Here is a 19743-nt window from a genome sequence, read left to right on the forward strand (position 1 = left end):
TCTAAAATATATTACAACATAAATGAAATGTGAGAAAAGCTTAACATTAAATTTGTTATATCATTATTGAGATATTAGCATGTACAAAATATGTTTTGATCCATCGTGTATGTGACTTACGTTAAAGCAAGCATGCTTGAATATTTTTAATATTTCCAAACTTCTAATTATTCTACAAATATTTTTAATTTTTATTTAAAATAATCATGGAGCTGAAGATTTTCTGATGTTATCATAATGATTCAGAAAAATTTAGTTCCATGATTTTACAGACGTGTCTATATGTTTATATGCCAAATATACCAAGGAAAAAGGGCGAGTCATTTGCATGTGTATAGCGTTCTGAGTTGATACATCTCATTAAACCATCAAACATTTGGCATGATGCTTGATTGACGCATCAAGAGAGCATCAACCGAGGTGATCTTCACATTGTTTTACCAGATCATCATTAATACATAGTTTACGCCACGCTTCCGCTTGAGCGCAATGACTACGGCACATATTTCCTTGCAACAAAAACCAAAAAAACATGTAAAAAATGATCATCAGGGGCGGACTGGCCGTACCAGAGGCCTGAGATGCAGCAGGGGAGGCTGCCGCTGCCCTCGATTGACTTGTGCACCAGCGGAGGTTTACAAGCAAAGCCGATTGACGATATATATATCTCCTACTTCGACGGTAAGTACACACATCCACTATGGTGTCAGACGTGTACCGACGACTTTGAGTTGAAAGAATAAAAACAGACTGCCGCTGCCTGTGTCAAGCATGCTCTTGGTGTTCTCCCTCTCTGTCTCTGTTGTATATTCTTCTTTGCAGCACTGCCTCTGGGCGTTTGCCACTGCTCACCACCAAAAAAAGACGCCCAAAAGACGGTGCTGTTGTTGTAAATATCTTCTATCTTTCCTTCTTGTATATTATATATCTTACACTTGTATTGTTGCACTCTGAATCTTCACCCGACACTTCCACGTTGTCAAATCAAATCGTACCAAAATTATTATATTATATATTATTATATGTATATATGATAAAAATACATTTATACTCATGAAACAACATTTTATACATTATATAAAACGATGTGCTTGACGTCTTTCGCAATATTCAAAACCTTCAATGATCGATGATCATGGGTCCGTCCTAAGGTCGGTCGCATGATCCGACGGTTGTAAATGTTATTGTGCTGGTTTATATGGAGTTACAGTTAAATCGCAAACGCGAAACGCAACGCTAATGTGACGTCATAATCATACTAAATGCTTCTATTTATAAAGGCCGACATAAACAAAAAGTTAACTGGAAAAAACTCAATGATAGGGAAAGCCCAAGCCCAAGAAATATCGAGATTATTTTTTTACAACTGATTTTATGTGCCCTACTATAAATTTACCCCTATGTTATTGCTGATTTAAATAATTATAATACATTTTGCCATTAACTCCTCATTTGCCAAACTTTAAAGTATTACTATTTAAATATCGATATATACAAACATATGACATGAAAAAATGATATATGCCACTGAAGCATATAATATTTATTTTTTCAATGATGACACGCGATCCAAAAATTCTCTCAAATGTATAAAAAACTTATGTATCGGATTTTAGCAATCAAAAGGTTAAGCAAAAATCGCTAATTGCTAGAAAAGATACATGCTAAAAAAATATACTAATATAAGTAGAAGTATACTACATATCTTACTACAGACTTAAATTACATTAAAGCATTAATAAAAATGTACTTAAAATTTGCTTATTGAAAAAATAATTATTATTTTTTAAATAAATCAAAATATCTTTTCTTTGTGGCAAAAATATTGTATAGTGTAAATAGTAATAGGTACAAATTAACAAAGACTTTTTAGTCTCAAATCAAAAAAAAATTATCTAAAATCGAGTCCTAGGGGAAAATACGTTATCTTACATATAAATCTAGTTATTTTATCTTTGAAGCTAAATCTAATACAGTGTAACTCAAATTAAAAAATACTTGTTTTATATAATATTATATCAAAAATAAAATAGTCTAAAAACAAGACCATGAAAAAAATATTATTTTAAATATAAATCGTGTTATCTTATCTTTGTTCATAAATCTTATATAGTAAAATCATAAAAAAAAATATATTTTAAAATGATAATTTTGTGTCATATTAAAACAGGGTCAGTAATCATATCGTTGTGGCAAAAATAATTTTAAAATAGTAAAATGTCTAAAAACGAGTCATAGGAAAATAAGTCATTCAACATAATTATCTTATCTTCGTGGCAAATTTAATTCAAATGCAAATGATTTTCTAATTTCAAAAGCCTAAATACGGGTCATATGAAAAAATATGTTACAAATCATACCTTTGTGTAAAAATTTGTAGTAAAAATTAATTTGAAAATGTTTTATTAATGTCATATCAAATCAAGTATTTAAAAACGATTCTTAGAAAGAATACGTTATTTTCTCTCTGTGGCAAAAATATAAACTATTTTACAGTGTAAATATTATTTTAATTTATTTTACAATGATTTTTTAGCAACTTATCAAAATAAAAGTTCCAAGAAAAAAATACATATTTTTTTACATATGCATAGAGTTATCTTATCTTTATGACAAAAATATTTTACAATGAAACTCCTCATAAAAATTAATTTTAAACGTATTATTTTTTATATTAGAGTCTAAAAATGAGTCCTAGAAAATACTACGTTATTTTACATCTTATCTTAATGCCAAAATTAATAGGGAAATATTTATTTTTTAGGAATTACGTAAAATTGATTAGGAATCTGCTACAAATATGCTTCATAAATTCACGTAAAAAAATTTTTCATACATTCTAAATCTTAAAAATATCTAAATTTTATAACCCAGAAAAAATCCCTTGATTTTCTAATCCAACTTAAATGCTCATAAAATAGTTTTAAAATTCAAAACAAAACAGAACAAATACTACTTATTCTTGACAAAAAGATTATGGTTTTGAGATAAGCGTTTAATATGTGAAACAATCATGGATTATTCTGACTCATTATTTTTTAATTAATTCAGGCAGAAATGCTCTGTTCCATTCTCAACGTTCGCAGCATCACACAAATACATTAAAAATACTTTTTATATTAGAGAGAAAGTTTTTTATAACGATTTTCCTTAGCCGGAACAGCGTTATATATGCAAATATTTGCGGATTACTTTCACTCATATATTTAAGTGCTGTGTGGTGCAATAATTCCTCTTTAAAAAAACACGATAATATTAGTATATTGTAACTCTTTTGATTTTGAAAAAAATATGTTAATATTTTCTTGGTAATTTCAAAAATATTTACCATTTGGCTTTTTATTTATGTCATTTTTAGCCTTTATAAAAAGATGTAACTCTAAAAACATTTTGCTTAAAATATATACTATATTGAACCAAGCAACGAATAAAATTGTTAAATAAATGTGACGTCACGTACAATACAATACAATACAACACCAAATAAACCAGCACCGTTATAATCAAATGTCAATGTGTGCATTCTGCATGATTATCTAATGTTTTAATTTAAGACCATCGACGAATCCCCAATAGATGTTGCTTCATAGTGTGCCATTGTCATGCTCTACATTAACATTGTCACTTCTCTTGTGCTTTCGCAGACGATTTGCCGGATAGGAATTGCGATAAGTGCATCACCTGCTGCATCGACTACGAGGGGTGGCTGCAGTTTCAAAACTGCATGTACAAGATCGTGAGAGATCCGCTCTTTGAACTGTTCATCACGACCTGCATTGTTCTGAACACGCTGTTCCTGGCGTTGGAACACCACGGGATGAGCGAGAATATACGCCAAGCGTTAGATATAGGCAATAAAGTAAGTTTTTATAACTATATGTATAAAAAATCTAAATAACTCGACAACTTCTAGATGGGGTAAGAGAATAAAACTAAGGGAGAATGAAACTTTTATCATGGTAGTTGCATGATTAACTGCATGCGATGCATGTGAAAGTGGCGCAGATTTGTGCTACTACTTCAACAAGATATCTAAAAAATTGATTAATAAAAAGCCAATATCTCGTGATTTATTTCAAGGTTATTATTTTTTATATAATATTAACAGATCACGAAATATTATAATTTAATATATCATTTAACTTTTTAGGTACATAAATCACTATAAAAATAATGTTTTTATACATATCCATTTGTAAGATTTCGACAATCAGTGAATTAGCTGTAAAACTCTACTATTGATTATTAAATGTATTGCATAGCTACGATGTTATTTCCAGTTAATATGATAATGATTATTCCCTGCCATTTGAGTTATGCAATAACTAAGTTGGATGCTTTAAATAGCAATACTAGTCACGAATATGGATGATCAAATTGAATCGACCTTATTCCTATTTACCAATATGTAAAGATATGATTCTAAATAGTTAAATTTAAAGCATTGATTCCTCTTTAAAAAAATCAAGACATTATTTTATTTTTGCCTTAATATGTGCCAGTGATTTTGATAGTGGACTAAGTGATATATTTCTATTTATTGTGTTTAAAAACTATTTTTATATTTAAAAAAATATATATTTGCCTTAATATTCACTTTAATCGCTACAATTATAATAAATATTAGGAAATATATTTACCGTTATTTATGAATATAAATCTACAATATTGTATTTCTTATAATATAAGATAACAAACATTTTAAAAACACTAAATCTAATCTTAATATTTGCATTTAATAAAACATTGCATTTAATAAAAAAATATTATAAATGATCTCTACATTTTCTTCACAAATACAGTTAATTAATATTCATATACTTTAAATTTATTGATTTTAAGATACATTGAAAAACCATGATATATTTATAATTAAGAATAAATACAGATGCATAACGTATGTGTATCTGTAGAAGAAAAATAAGTATTATTTGTCAAACTTTTCTTCTTTTAAAAAATATCTGTTTCATTTAAATTGTACTATACCTAACGATAGACGCAATTTATAAATACAAATTTTATAATATTTACGACTTACAGAATAATTGTATTTGCTAGGCTGACATACGAGTGCACGTGACGAATACAATTTTTACCGGATTAGGTCCACTTACAAATGCACTTTTTAAATGATCTAAACCAACGATAATCGCTATATTATACAAATATAAGTACTCACAAAGTCGGTTAAATGTGCTTATGCATAAAAAAATCTAGTGACAGTGCTGCCAAATCTCCAGCTGTTTGAAAAATAATTGTTACTATATACTTTAATCGGAATATTTGAATACCAAATATATTTGACAGTGTTTCTGAACTTATTAGAAATGGAACAATTTAAAAAATATCTGAAAACATGAAAAAGTGACTAGATCTAAAAACAGATTTTGATTTGACTGTTTATGAATATCAACTGAATCGTTGTTTAGCTCCAACGAGAAAATACTCACAAATAAATCAATTAGTATTAAAAACTTTAAGCTTTTGCGGCTTTTAATCGCAACAATCAAGGATAGTCGCGACAGAATAAATTTATGACTTTTTTACAATGCAAATTTTGTTTATTTTTATGATGAACTTAGACCACTTTTAGTTAAAATATTTACTTTTGTGTGCAGTACCGTTTTACAGCAAAACTAATATTCAATAAATCATGAGAAAAATTAAATATATCTTAAATTATGCTTAAACTACTTTCATTTATAACGGCTCATATATAAAAAAAAACAAGAAATATAACAGAATTAAATTTATATCCCCCCAAATCTCACAATTTTTTAAAATAAATAAATATTCCTCATGTTTTTTTAGCCTTTATATAAAAATATTCGTCATATATATAAATATTCGTCATATTTTTTTAATACGATATCAACTGTTTTAGAAGAAGGTGATCTAATATATCAAAGTTACATTTAACAATATGAGAACATAGCGCATATTAGTGGTCCAGTTTTAAGTTTATCGATGACGAATTTAACTTTTTATTTCGGTATTTTCATTGCAAAAAAAGGTTAATAAAGGATTTCTTTATTTTCTTAAATATTACTCCTACAATTTATTTATATCAATATATTTTTAATATATATTGAAAAACGATGTTTAAGCAGATATATTTATTAAAAATAATACAACCTATTAAATAAGTATATAAACTATGTATATCTATAAAATATATATTATTTAAAAATATAATATTTATCCTGTAAATATTTTAATTCCGTTAGTAGTAGAGAAACTGATTTTTTATTAAATAATATTCCATGCACTATTTCCAAATAAATGTAAAAACCCCGAACCTATCAAACCCTATTTAAATCTTGTTCTCAGATATTTATATTTTTATTAGAGGTAGCTAATTTTTTCAATTCGATATAATTATTGAATATGTAGACTCGTATAATTATAATTTTGTAGCATTCAAATTAAAAATACTACAATATAGAATATGGACTAATAATGTTCGTATTACCCTAACCCTTTTACTTATGTTTTAAGGTTACAACTACGAAAGAGTTTAAAAACTAAATACGTGTATGCTCGGAAAGATTCATTAAGATCGGGCGTGATTTAGCGACGGTACGTTTCATGAATACCCATTGTCCGTTTCAGGTCTTCACATCCATCTTCACACTTGAGTGCTTCCTAAAAGTCTTGGCACTGAGCAAAGACTTCTTCGCGTGTGGATGGAATATATTTGATCTTATTATAGTATCGGCTAGTTTGCTAGATCTAATATTCGAACTCGTCGACGGACTGTCCGTATTGCGAGGTCTTAGATTGGTAAGTCATATTTTTATTTCCAATAATAATTTATAAAACTATAATGTTTAATGGATGTGATTTATCATTTTCAGTTAAGAGTATTAAAATTAGCTCAATCGTGGACCACCATGAAGGTGTTGTTGAGTATAATTATATCCACGATCGGCGCGTTAGGTAATCTCACGTTCGTATTAGTTATCGTTATATACATATTTGCTGTGATCGGAATGCAGCTGTTTTCGAAAGACTACACACCGGATAAATTTGATCCTGATCCTGTGCCAAGGTAATTAACTATAATTAGGAAGCAAATTTGTCAGATAAAACGATCGCGTGCTAAGTGACGACAGAGAAGTGCGCGTGCGGAACGCATGTAACGCACGCTCTTATCTCTCACTCACTCTCGTCACTTAGTACGCGAGCGAGGGAAAGGGAATGTATCTCATCGGACGCGCCTGGTTTACAGTACACACAAAATAATTTATAAACAATTTAACTAGTTATTGTATGCTTTCACTGTTCGGTGTTTGTTAAAGTATTTAAAATTAAATAATTTATATTATTATTATGTATTTTAAATTATTTATGAAGAGTAAATCTTATTGACAATTTATATAATCCTCATTTAAAGTAGAGTCGTTGCAGATAGTTGTTCATTGGGTGTTCGCTATTTGACTTAACCTAACCTAGCCTAACCTAACCTGTCCAACGCTATTTTATTTTATTGCTATATACATAGGTTAGTATCAAACACACTTGTCTGTCAAATCTTGTTCATTGACAATGTAACTAGCTTACGTCAGAGAGTTCACACACTCACTAGGGAAAGTAAACACGAAATGCAGCATTATACGCTTTAACTAAAACTCATAGTTAATGCATACTTTGTCTATGTATTGTATATTTTATCAAAATTTAACTTTTTAATTGTAACATTTTAAATTTTATATATAATATGTGGAGCCATGTGCGATTTTTTTTAATGTTACTTATTTATATAAATTACGTTTATCAAGATTTTAAGATGTTTACTTTAATGATCACATTTTTATTTTAAATCATAGCATAAAATTCTTGAACATGAGAAAGAATACTATTTTTTTATGTTTATATTTTATTTATAGAATATTTTTTAATTAAAAATCTTGCGTGTGGTGATATAGGAAAATCAATTCTAGATTAAATAAAAAATAAAGTGTAAGCGCAGACACTAAAAGCGAGCGGTATTCAAGAGGCGCAGGCTCTCTGGTGACGTGGCTCTAAGGGCTGTGATCACTGGGGGCGCTCTAGCGCCGTACAGTTTATGGGAACGAATGCGAGTAACATTAGCTGCGACTATGGCTCGAATCCGGTATCGTCTGCCCTAGGTTTTGCGAACCCAAAACATCGGAGTTTTGGATGACTCGTAAAAATTGTCATTGTTGAGTCATCCCTTATCTCATCTTTTTAGAAGTTTGCTATATTTTTGTGGCAGATGTGGTCACTACATATTTATTTTTTATTTACATGATATGTTAACATTGAAAATATTTTTATTTCAACTGAAGCTTTTTGTTGCTGCTAAGCAGAAAATTTTACAATTTTTTATGAAACCTGTTGTTTCTTGTGAAGGAAATTCTTCTATTACGGAAGAAGAAGCACTAAGATTTTAATGTAGATATCACAAATTCGCGTTTAAGAAATAAAATCTACTAAGTAATATAAATGTAATGACCGATTACAATGTTTTTTAAATCCTTATACGAAATGACTATTTTTTATTTTATAAATAAAACATATATTTACAGTTATTAAGTAACCCTGGATTTATTTTTTTTATATACTTATATTCATAATTTTTAACTAAAATGCGTACAAATTATTTTAATTTCTTTTGGAACACTTGTTGATAATAATCGCATTATTTTTCAGATGGAACTTTAACGATTTCTTTCACTCGTTCATGATGATATTTCGGATTCTTTGCGGAGAATGGATAGAACCTTTGTGGGACTGTATGAGAGCCGAAAGAGCAACAGGAGCTGAAACTTGCTTCTTTATATTTCTTCCGGCACTCGTCATGGGTAACTTCATGGTACTCAACCTCTTTCTTGCCCTGTTGCTCAACAGTTTTAATAGCGAAGAGCTGAAAAATCGGAAGGAGGTAAATTGAACCATCTAAACCATCTTAGATTGTATTTGACTCACTTTTAATTTATAGGAAGTTGGAGAAGATTCCAAACTAGCACGCAGCTTCGAAAGAATACGATCGATAATCAAAAAGAAACGGATGTTTTTCACCGGCAAACCTAATAACGAAAACGATAAGAACTCTAAATTAGAACAACTGGTGAATGAAGTTATTATACAGAAGAGGAAGAAAGACGAAAAGAGGTTTTCGGGAATTAGCGAACAGAGATTCTCTGGAATTAGCGAACAGAGATTCTCTGGAATTAGCGAACAGAGATTTTCTGGGTCGATGCAAGAGACAATCATAGGATTTCCACACGATAACGTTTATAACCACAGTTACCAAGAAGCATTAAATAGGTAATGGTATGATGAATTTTCGTGCACCCTTTTTTATTCTTTTCATGCGTATCTTATGCATTTTAGACCTGTATCTGGATCGGATTTTTGTTTCCAAAACAGCAACTTGCTCCAAAGCTCTGCTTACAATCATGGAAGTCAAGAGACATTGAAGGATATTAAAGAGATAGGCGGTGAATGCAAGCGGTATTCTGCTACAATTAGAGAAGATTCCAAAGAAGCTCTTGATGTATTGACACCAGAATCTGAGAGAAAAGATTTTATTAATAAGCAACTTTTGCAAATGCAATTCTCTTCTGGTTTTGGCACGCAGCTGAATAGCAAAGGTAAGTTTGTGATTAGTTTTTCCTTTGAAGCTTTATGATGATTGGTTTTATATTTTAGATGAAACTGGCACAGAGAGCATAGAAATGGCCGTATTAGAAAAAGGCTCATCTAAAGACACAGAAACAGAAGAAGGACAAGCGCAGCCACTCAGCGAACATGAAGAAGTAGCGCGTCCAGAAAAATCAAAGATGATGCTCAAGATAAAAGAGGCTGTTATGACGGTGGTAGAAGAAACAAAAGAGAACACTAGTAAGAGGCCATGGCATGCGCTTGTTTCTTACGTCGACGAGCTAACCGTGGGCGGGAGAAGGAATTCAAAGGGTCAATTTGTTGATAGATTTGCAAATTTTCCAGGATTCGGACGCAACAAAACAGCCAAAACTCCGCAAGACTGTTTCCCGCAACAATGCTATCAAAAGTATCTACGCTTGAAAATTTTTATTTTGTGCAGCGTTCAAGAGTTTAAAGTGAAGTGAACTGATTAAATATAATGTAGATAGCACAAATATGAATTCATGTAATGAAATATTTTATTTTAAAGTTTAACTATAATATTTACAAGCTCCAATATTTATTCTCCAGATAGGTACAATACTCTTAAAAATTAGAACTGTAAATTAAATCAGTTTCTTAACCTTAAACTCTTGAAACATCAATGTTTTGTGTGATAATGATTGATGTAAAATATATTCTAAATCCATTTTTTTATTATTACAGTTGCCCCTGTTGGGAAGCTATGATACAAACAACGATGGGGCAACGCTGGGTTAAAACCAGAACGGTTGTTCTACAATACGTAGATACACCTGCCTTCGAATGGTTTATTCTTGTATTGATATTTGCGTCCAGTATAACACTTTGCTTTGAAGATATTCACTTAGAAAGCAACAAATCTCTGAAACGAATACTGTACTGGACCAATCTGGGTTTCTGTCTGATCTTCACAATAGAAATGTTTCTGAAATGGATAGCATTGGGTTTTACAAAATACTTTACGAGCTTTTGGACAATACTGGACTTCATCATAGTTTTTGTAAGTTGTCATTCTTGCACATTTTTGATAAATGTTTTAAGGCATTTTACATATTTAGTAAACAAACAGACAGGAGTATATTTTTTACATAATCCTCATGTGTCAGAAAAAGCTTCCTTATATTTATTAATCCACAGCACTAGTCAATTTTGTAATAGCTACATTAATAAATGAATTGGTCTTGCCAATGTCACTTGCCAGCAGGCTGGAGCGAGGTGTTGCAATAGGGCTTCTCAAAAATATGCCTTTTTTGTATTTAAATTAATATTGTGATATGTTCTTAATTATTTTATACTCATTATTATTGAACAATTTCAGGTTTCTGTGTTTAGTTTGTTGATTGAAGAAAATGAAAATTTAAAAGTGTTACGATCGTTAAGAACTTTAAGAGCTCTAAGGCCTTTGCGAGCCATATCCAGATGGCAAGGGATGAGAATTGTCGTCAATGCCTTAATGTACGCAATACCAAGCATCTTTAACGTCCTTCTAGTGTGTTTAGTGTTTTGGTTAATATTCTCCATAATGGGAGTCCAGTTCTTCGGCGGTAAATTCTTTAAATGCGTCGACGAAGAAGGCGAACTGCTGCCAATATCCGTAAGCATTAAAAAATTATATAAATATCTTAAAACTACTTTCGAATCAAATTAATCATTGCTCATTACAGATCGTGAACGACAAATGGGATTGTATATACAGAAACTATACTTGGGTCAATTCTAAAATATCCTTCGATCACGTTGGAATAGCCTATTTGGCACTATTTCAAGTGGCTACTTTTGAAGGCTGGATGGAAGTTATGGCCGATGCTGTTGATGCCAGAGGCGTAGATCTTCAACCTCAGAGAGAAGCAAATCTATATGCGAATCTGTATTTTGTTATCTTCATCGTCTGCGGCTCGTTCTTCACGCTCAATCTGTTCATTGGAGTCATCATCGATAATTTTAACATGCTGAAGAAAAGGGTAAGCATCGTTGTATACTGAAAATATTTGTAAGGGCGTTGCAATTTATAATATATTCTCTATGAGCTGTATTAGCTCATTTTTAGAGAATTTTCAATACAAAATATGTACGACCTAACTCGATTTTAATTAATCATTACGATCAAGAAAATCTAGGTAAACCTAATACGTGATAATCAATCTGAATTATAAATATAATAATCACTAATTCCGATCTCTCCCAGACATGATAGAAATTTAAAAACACTATGGTCTGTATGGGATTCGAACCCAGGTCTTTCAGTCAGGGACTTAAACCACTCGTCTATCGTGCTGGTCTATTTACCAAAATCAAGTAAAAATAAAATATTATTTTAATGAATTCATGCAATTTTAATCAAATAAAATTAAGTTAATAAATAATACATACATACATATATCATATTACTATAATTGTTATTTTTTCTTTCATTTTACTGTGCTTCTTATTTGTTATTTTAAAATTTAATAACAAATATTTTAAGAGTACTAATTTTGTATTTTGTACTTTACCTAATGAAAGTTCTAAAACTGTAATTAGTTTTAATACTTTTATTAGGTTAGGTTTGGGTTTGAACAGAAAATGGACGTCTTGCAACTATCAAATACAATAGAATTTCATAGACATTTTAGAGCAGCATTTAATTTCACTAGCGCCTATATTATAAAACTATAGATTAACTGATTTTACGACGAATTATTATTATATTTTACCATAATATTTTAATAAAAGTATCTCTGAGTAGCTAATAAAATAAAATAATAATTTAAAATGGCTTCTGAAAATATAAAATATATTGGGTTATGACATAGATGCCTTAGGACTGCAATGATAAAACCATTTTGGGCATGACATACATGTCTTTGGACTTCTAAGGTTAATACTTATCTAACTTTTTTAATTTCAGTATGAAGGAGGTGTTTTAGAAATGTTTTTAACGGAGAGCCAGAAACATTACTACACAGCAATGAAGAAACTAGGCCGCAAAAAACCACAAAAGGTCATAAAGAGACCTTTGAACCAATTCATGGCAATGTTTTACGACTTATCTAACTCTAGGCGGTTTGAAATTGCTATATTCGTGCTTATATTCCTAAATATGTTGACGATGGGAATAGAGCATTACGATCAACCGCATGCAATATTTTTTATATTGGAAGTCAGCAATGCGTTTTTTACGACAGTTTTTGGATTAGGTATTTAATAACATTCATATTTAAATATATCGTTACTATATTGTTGGTATATTTGTATGTTTATAGAAGCGATTGTTAAAATGGTCGGACTGCGATATCATTACTTCACCGTGCCTTGGAATATGTTCGATTTTTTGCTCGTATTGGCGAGTATATTAGGAATATTGATGGAAGATATCATGATTGATCTTCCTGTGTCGCCGACATTGCTTCGTGTCGTTCGGGTCTTCAGAATTGGAAGGATATTGAGATTGATCAAGGTAATATTGCAATGAATAACACGGCTTTTCCGATCTTCTTATTTAAAAGTTTTACTACATTTTTTTTTGTAAAAGATAAACGATAAATTTTGTTGACAAAACGAGAAAGTGTGGAAATTTTGATAAAAATCAAAAACACATGGACACTAATGATCCAATTTAAAAGCATTGTGAAATTTATATATATATATATGTATGAATTGCTTTTAGGCTGCAAAAGGTATAAGGAAGTTACTTTTTGCCCTCGTCGTTTCTTTACCGGCTCTCTTCAACATTGGTGCTCTTCTGGCTCTCATAACTTTCATATATGCCATTATCGGTATGTCAGTATTTGGACACGTGAAGCAACAAGGAGCTTTAGATGACATCGTTAACTTTGAAACGTTCGGTAGAAGTATGCAGCTTTTGTTCAGGTACAATTTATTCAATACTATGTAACGAAACGATATAGTTTGATTAACTAATTCAAGAAAATCTCTTTACAGGCTCATGACTTCAGCTGGATGGAACGATGTTTTGGAATCGCTAATGATCCAACCGCCCCATTGCGATTTATCCGCAAACGGTCAATCCAACGGAAACTGTGGCTCGCCATTATTGGCCATTACTTACTTCACAAGTTTCATCATCATTAGTTATATGATAGTTATTAACATGTACATAGCCATCATCCTTGAAAATTTCAATCAAGCTCATCAAGAAGAAGAAATCGGCATTGTGGAAGACGACCTTGAAATGTTTTATATCAGATGGTCAAAGTAAGACAAACAAACATTAAATATTAGCATATAGTGGCGGCTCATAGTAAAAATATGTTGGGGTGCTGCATAATTTTTTATATTACGTAGTTATTTTTTAATACGCAAAAAATACTTACTTCATATTAAAACAATAAAATAAATATTTCATTTTTTATACTCGCCCATAAAGGGATTTATTTGATTGTTTATGGTTCAGAATTTGCACTTGTGCTATTTACTCACAAAACTTAATTTGTTTGTCTGAATTTATAAAACGTTGACTCAAGTTTGAATTTACAAAGACGCTGATTTAGTGATAAAATATCTATAGGCGCAGTCTCTGTGTTGCAGAGCCCGAGCGGTGGCCTGACGTAGCTGACAAGATCTAACTCCGAATGTGCCTGTCTGAAAATCTGAATCGACACTAAACTCTTTTTCTCTTAATCAGAGTATCGCTTATGTATAATATATCCTCCTTCAGTTTTATGTCTTATGTAGCGTAGATGTAAGGACGGAATAGCGTAATTTGTAACGTCTCAGACTAGTAACTCTAAAGTTGCGGGTTCGAGCCCCAGCAGTGGCACTCAAATTTTTATTTATAAAAAATGCGCTATTATTAAAAAAAATCAGACCAGATGCAATGACATCTATTGGTAATAAATTATATTACACATAATAATTTATAATTATTGATTCCCATACTTTCAGTCTAGTGGTTAATACATACTTTGCAGGTATTCATTATATCTTATTTGACTTACTCAATTGCTACAGATTCACCTCGTTGTAACTCATTAGGCTTACGTCTGTTATATTACAACGGAAGAATAATTAATAAATAAATAAATGTAATTGTACGAAATTCCATTTATAAATACATATTAACACACACTTTATGAATATCTGCGTTTCTGGGACCCGATTTTAATTTGAGCGATCTAAGTTTTTGCTAATACTTTGTAGTATTTGTACAATGACTGTTTTCTTCAGACATAAATATTGGAACACCCAAACCAAAAAATATAATATTTTGCCTGTAGCATTTATTACTGCCATATATTATATAATTTGCATTTCCCATAACCATGTATTCAAAAAATGTCTTATCAATTTAGCTTAGACACTTCCCCGAAAGCCAAGAACAATTAAATCTTGCAGAACTTCGTTAACTAAAGTTTTAAACCTCCCTCAGCCCAATTTATTCACCAAAAAAAATGATCAAAATATGGCTTTTGAAACTACTTTTTTGTTCGGCCAATGCGATGATTCAGCAAAGAAGCAGACTGTTTTTTATTATTTACTAAATATCTAGTTAGAATATAGACACTTCGCATAACGGCGATGATTAAAAAATCAGTAGCCTTGATAATGATATAATTTTTTGAATAAGAAATGTAGTATTCGCCAACTCTCTGAGTTAGAATTTACGTTGCTTTTAATCCACTCAAATATGGAATCGGCACGTGCGTTTGTGTCATTCCAACATTATATTATATTATTATTTAGTACAACTGTTTTAATTTAAAAAAAATTGAGAGTATTACAGCATCACAGCTATTTGGACGAACTGCCACTGTGTACATAAATTACTAAACTAATGAATGTTATATGTATTTCAGATACGACCCTCACGCTACTCAATTTATAAGGTTTACTCAGCTGTCCGATTTCATCGCATCTCTAGATCCACCTTTGGGTATCTCGAAGCCGAACACGGTAGCCTTAGTCAGTTTTAATCTACCTATAGCCAAAGGAAATAAGATCCACTGTTTGGACATCTTGCACTCGTTGGTGAAACACGTTCTTGGACATGTCGAAGAAACGGACAACTTCCGTCAGCTCCAAGACCAAATGGACGTCAAATTCAAGAAACAGTTTCCTACTAGGAAAGAATTAGAGATAGTTTCATCTACTAGAATGTGGAAGCGGCAGGATAAAGCCGCAAGACTGATTCAGCGAACGTTTAGAGACTACGTCAAGTATGCATAATCAATATTTAAGAAATATTATATTATCTAATTTAATTAATTATTTTTAGGATGAAACATGAACGCGAAAGAGAGCCATTAGAAGTAGAAGACGAACAAACTCAAACATCATCTCCGGGAGGCTGGCAAGGCCGATTATCAGCATTTCTTCACGTGCATCGCGGAAGCAGAGCGTCTTCTCGAAAATCTTCGCGAGCTTCTGATGCTTCAGATCTTAGTGGTGAATTAGGTGGCCCTTGGCTGAATCTGCCATTACTCTTCTTATCGAGCTCTGCACATCCTGATCCGTGCATCACTATCAGTGAGCCGTCGCCGGAAGGTTCGGGACCCGCTGTAGGTCCACCGCAGCCGCCGCCAAGACGCAGAAGCATTTATAACTTCTTCTTAAAACACCAAGATGCCGTTGAAACCCAACACGAGGACGATATTACATCGCCTCTGAGACATAAAGGGTCTTTGAAGCAAACCGGCGCTATGCTGGGTATACATCCGACCACCGAGGAAGTGAAACCCAAGAGAGGGAGCTTAATCAGAAGGAAACCTCCGCCGATGGAGAGAGGTAGCTCACAAACAGGACTGAGGGTCGGAAATGTTCAGTTGGGCGTCGTAGGTGCCGCAAACAGTGAAGTTAGCATTCTCGTCACAGAAGCATCGCCCGAAGCTCCCATGATGCCGATAAGGCCGCCAGAACCTACGTTAGTTCACGTTTTAGTTCATCGCGAAAGTGAAGAATATGGTGCTGAAGAACATAGCTCTGAAGAGACATATAAGTTAAATCGTGATTCGGAGCCCAACAGCTGATGTATCACAAACGCAACTGATCACAATACAACGAATGATGCTCCCCAAGATCAATAATATCTTTATTTGTTACAAAACCACATACAATACAAAACTACGTTAACAACATCAAGAGACCAAACACAATTAACGTACAAAATTAAAAGTATACAAATTTTTTGAAACACTTCCACTGAATGATGTACTATACTCGGCCATGTAAATTTGATCAGATGTAAATGATTGTTAATACATTGGTGCCGCCGTTTAAAAAGGCCAGCGTAACTCGCCCGCAGGCCTGAATGAAGTGTTTCACATAGAGCTCTTAAAAATTTAATTTCACTGAAGGACTGTATGTTGTTTTTAATGATCTAGCATTCTCAAAGCGTTGCCAGTTCTTCCCGTTCAATTCATTTTTCGTTCTTGTGGTGACTTTTTTTATATCGGTCTTTAGTTTGTATAAGTTTAATACGCAGTGCTTTATTATAGTATCAGGCCCGTGCGGTGAGATACTATCCCTTTCGCTCACTCGCGTGTTAAGTGACGTTCACTCTCGTCACTTAACACGAGAGCGAGCGAAAGGGAAAGTATCTCACCGTACGCGCCTGTTCAATATCAAGTAAATTTTTATGGGTTGCCATTTTGTACTCGGATGCGGATTTTCAACATACGTTTTCTTCATTCAGTAGTGATAAATCATTGATTTTAGTCTCTTGTGACTATATTGCATTTTAGTTTGGATAATTTCTATCTGCGACATTTAACTTTAATGGCGCCCAGTGTTTTATGTTATAGATATAATTTAACACAGTATACTAACTTTTGAGGATTGTTATTTCATACTTTGTTTTATTCAATAATAGTAATACATTCGTCTTAGTTTCTTGTGACTATATTGCTTATTAGTTTGGATAATTTATATCTCTGTTTTATTTACATTTAATGGCGTCTAGTGTTTTTTGATAGAGATAATTTAAACTCAGTAACACACTATTTTTTCTGGTTTGTCAATTCATAGAGATTTTTGGCGTACTTTTTTTCGTTCAGTGGTGGTAAATCATTAGTTTTAGTCCTGAAAAAAATAGCGGAGTGTCGATCTCAGAGTTTTAAACTTAAGGATAGTGGTTTTATTTTTAACATATTTACAAATCTCTAAATGGTGGAAAAAACTAATTTAAATATTTTACATAAAATTATATGTCACAACTATTTATACATTTTTCTCAGCAGATTTATTCTTATTGACATACTATATTATTGTTTTTATTACTAAATCTCTCAAACAATGAAGTACATTTGGGCATTTGAAAGGAGTTGTATACAACAAATAATATTGTTTTCCAAAAGAAATCAATAAAGAAAAAACTTATTGCTAAATCTTAAATCGTAACAAATATACATTCATAGCATAATAGTATGTGCTTGAATGTACATAACTTAAAACTATTTAATACAATGAAGAAAGTCTCATTAATTTGATTCAGCTGATCTCGAGCTTTGAGGTAAATGAGTCAGAATTTGCCTTTTATATAAGTAGAGATGAAGAAAGTTATACTACCTGGATGTGATAAATATTTATTTTTAATTTTTTAATATCTTAAAGAAAAATAAAATTAAGTAGTGATCGAATTTACATGACCGTATATAGTAAACACAAATATGTATAAATATAATAACTAAATATCTTCCGATTATGTATAAAAATATTTTCATTAATTAAATATAATATCATATGTATGGAAACGCGCTGACAAATATTTTGGTGCTATAAGTTTACATTATATTAATCGTGTTTCATAATTTATTTTGTGTTAAGTAATGTCATTAATTAATAAATTGACATAAAATGTATTACTAAAAATAAAACAGCATTAGCATCATGGTTATTGTAAAATAATATTTGTTCGCCTAATACGCCTTATCATCAGATTGTAACATTCGTTAGGTATCGAAGACTTTTAACGAGTTTCGTTGAAACATTATTTATGAATATTTCTTTAACGTTAAATATATTTATAGCCAAGGACATCGGTTATTTAGCTAGTTATTGGAAAAAATAATTATTATAGTTAGGACGTTAGTTAGTCACAATAAATTTATTAGATTTTTTAACATTCCTATATAATGGTGATATAGTAATATATTTAGAATTTATTCTCATACGATTCTGTGTGCATTTAGTGGAAATGTTATAATCAAATGTTAACTCGAATCCCACTATTTACATATAAAATCTTATTTGGATATGTATTTATAATTATATATGTATGTATATTATAATACATACATATTATATTAAACGTACATTAGTTGGCATGTCGAAAATGTAATAAATGAGATGTATGTACATATGAAAAAAATGAAAGAAATGAGATTGTAAGTAATCAAATGTAGTTTCGGACTAATAGAACGTTCAAGTTCAATCTCTGAGGAGATTAGATTCGGCTGGGTTAAAATTTTAGCATAAAATATATAATTCTGTGACTAACCACATTATTTTATTTGAAAATAAAGTTTGTACAAATCATTATATACCAAAAATAATGCTACTATTTTGTGAATGTACCTTTACCTCACATGCCGTAACTTTGATCACTGTAGAAAATCGCACGCGCGTCTGTAGCGTGTATAAGTAGACAGATAATGATTTTAGCAGACCTTTTAATCTTTGTAATTTATAATATCACACAAGCGTGCAAAAATTATAGTAAAAGCGACAACATGTAATGTTTTATCCTCTCGGTCTGAACCCTTTTAACTTTTAGTTCTTCGATACATTTCTAAAAAGCATATATAATTCTTACAAACGTCATTTTTAATTAAAATTTAAGTTCTTTAGCACTTTATGTAGAAAAAGTAACGTATTTTTTTAATCAAGTGTTGTTTATGAAGCACACTTTAGCTTGAATGGATTTCAAGACCATATGTTTGGATTTTAAAACCATATATTTGCTAGTTAATGTTGTTTTGATAAGACTTCATCATTCATAATACAGCCAAAAACTGGTTCATATATATTTCGTGTTAGCAACTGCCTTTAGACGTCCTGTGCAACGCCCACAATTTTATATACAGTTTATTTAAAAATAATTACATACACACATGCGTATGACTGTGTGTATACATATTTTATATTGATATATTC

General features: G+C 31.2%; 1 protein-coding gene across 2 annotated transcripts in view; it reads left to right on the forward strand.

The window, feature by feature from the left end:
• Positions 1-17963, forward strand: part of NaCP60E (Na channel protein 60E) — a 301694-nt gene extending 283731 nt beyond the window's left edge. For both annotated transcript variants that reach the window (XM_088199232.1, XM_088199233.1), the window contains 17 exons: positions 553-681; positions 3645-3859; positions 6613-6783; positions 6858-7051; positions 8677-8908; positions 8966-9294; positions 9361-9620; positions 9679-10039; positions 10339-10654; positions 10973-11248; positions 11319-11615; positions 12542-12830; positions 12897-13090; positions 13301-13503; positions 13576-13848; positions 15450-15809; positions 15869-17963. In XM_088199232.1, the coding sequence (XP_088055358.1) occupies positions 553-681; positions 3645-3859; positions 6613-6783; positions 6858-7051; positions 8677-8908; positions 8966-9294; positions 9361-9620; positions 9679-10039; positions 10339-10654; positions 10973-11248; positions 11319-11615; positions 12542-12830; positions 12897-13090; positions 13301-13503; positions 13576-13848; positions 15450-15809; positions 15869-16619 (4850 nt within the window). In that variant the 3' untranslated portion in view covers positions 16620-17963. The remainder of the gene's footprint in view (positions 1-552; positions 682-3644; positions 3860-6612; positions 6784-6857; positions 7052-8676; positions 8909-8965; positions 9295-9360; positions 9621-9678; positions 10040-10338; positions 10655-10972; positions 11249-11318; positions 11616-12541; positions 12831-12896; positions 13091-13300; positions 13504-13575; positions 13849-15449; positions 15810-15868) is intronic.
• Positions 17964-19743: the final 1780 nt, after the last annotated feature.

The sequence above is a fragment of the Plectrocnemia conspersa genome, unplaced genomic scaffold (assembly GCF_051122295.1).
Source record: "Plectrocnemia conspersa isolate PC_06_02 unplaced genomic scaffold, ASM5112229v1 ptg000012l, whole genome shotgun sequence".
In the NCBI taxonomy this organism is placed as follows: Eukaryota; Metazoa; Arthropoda; class Insecta; order Trichoptera; family Polycentropodidae; genus Plectrocnemia; species Plectrocnemia conspersa.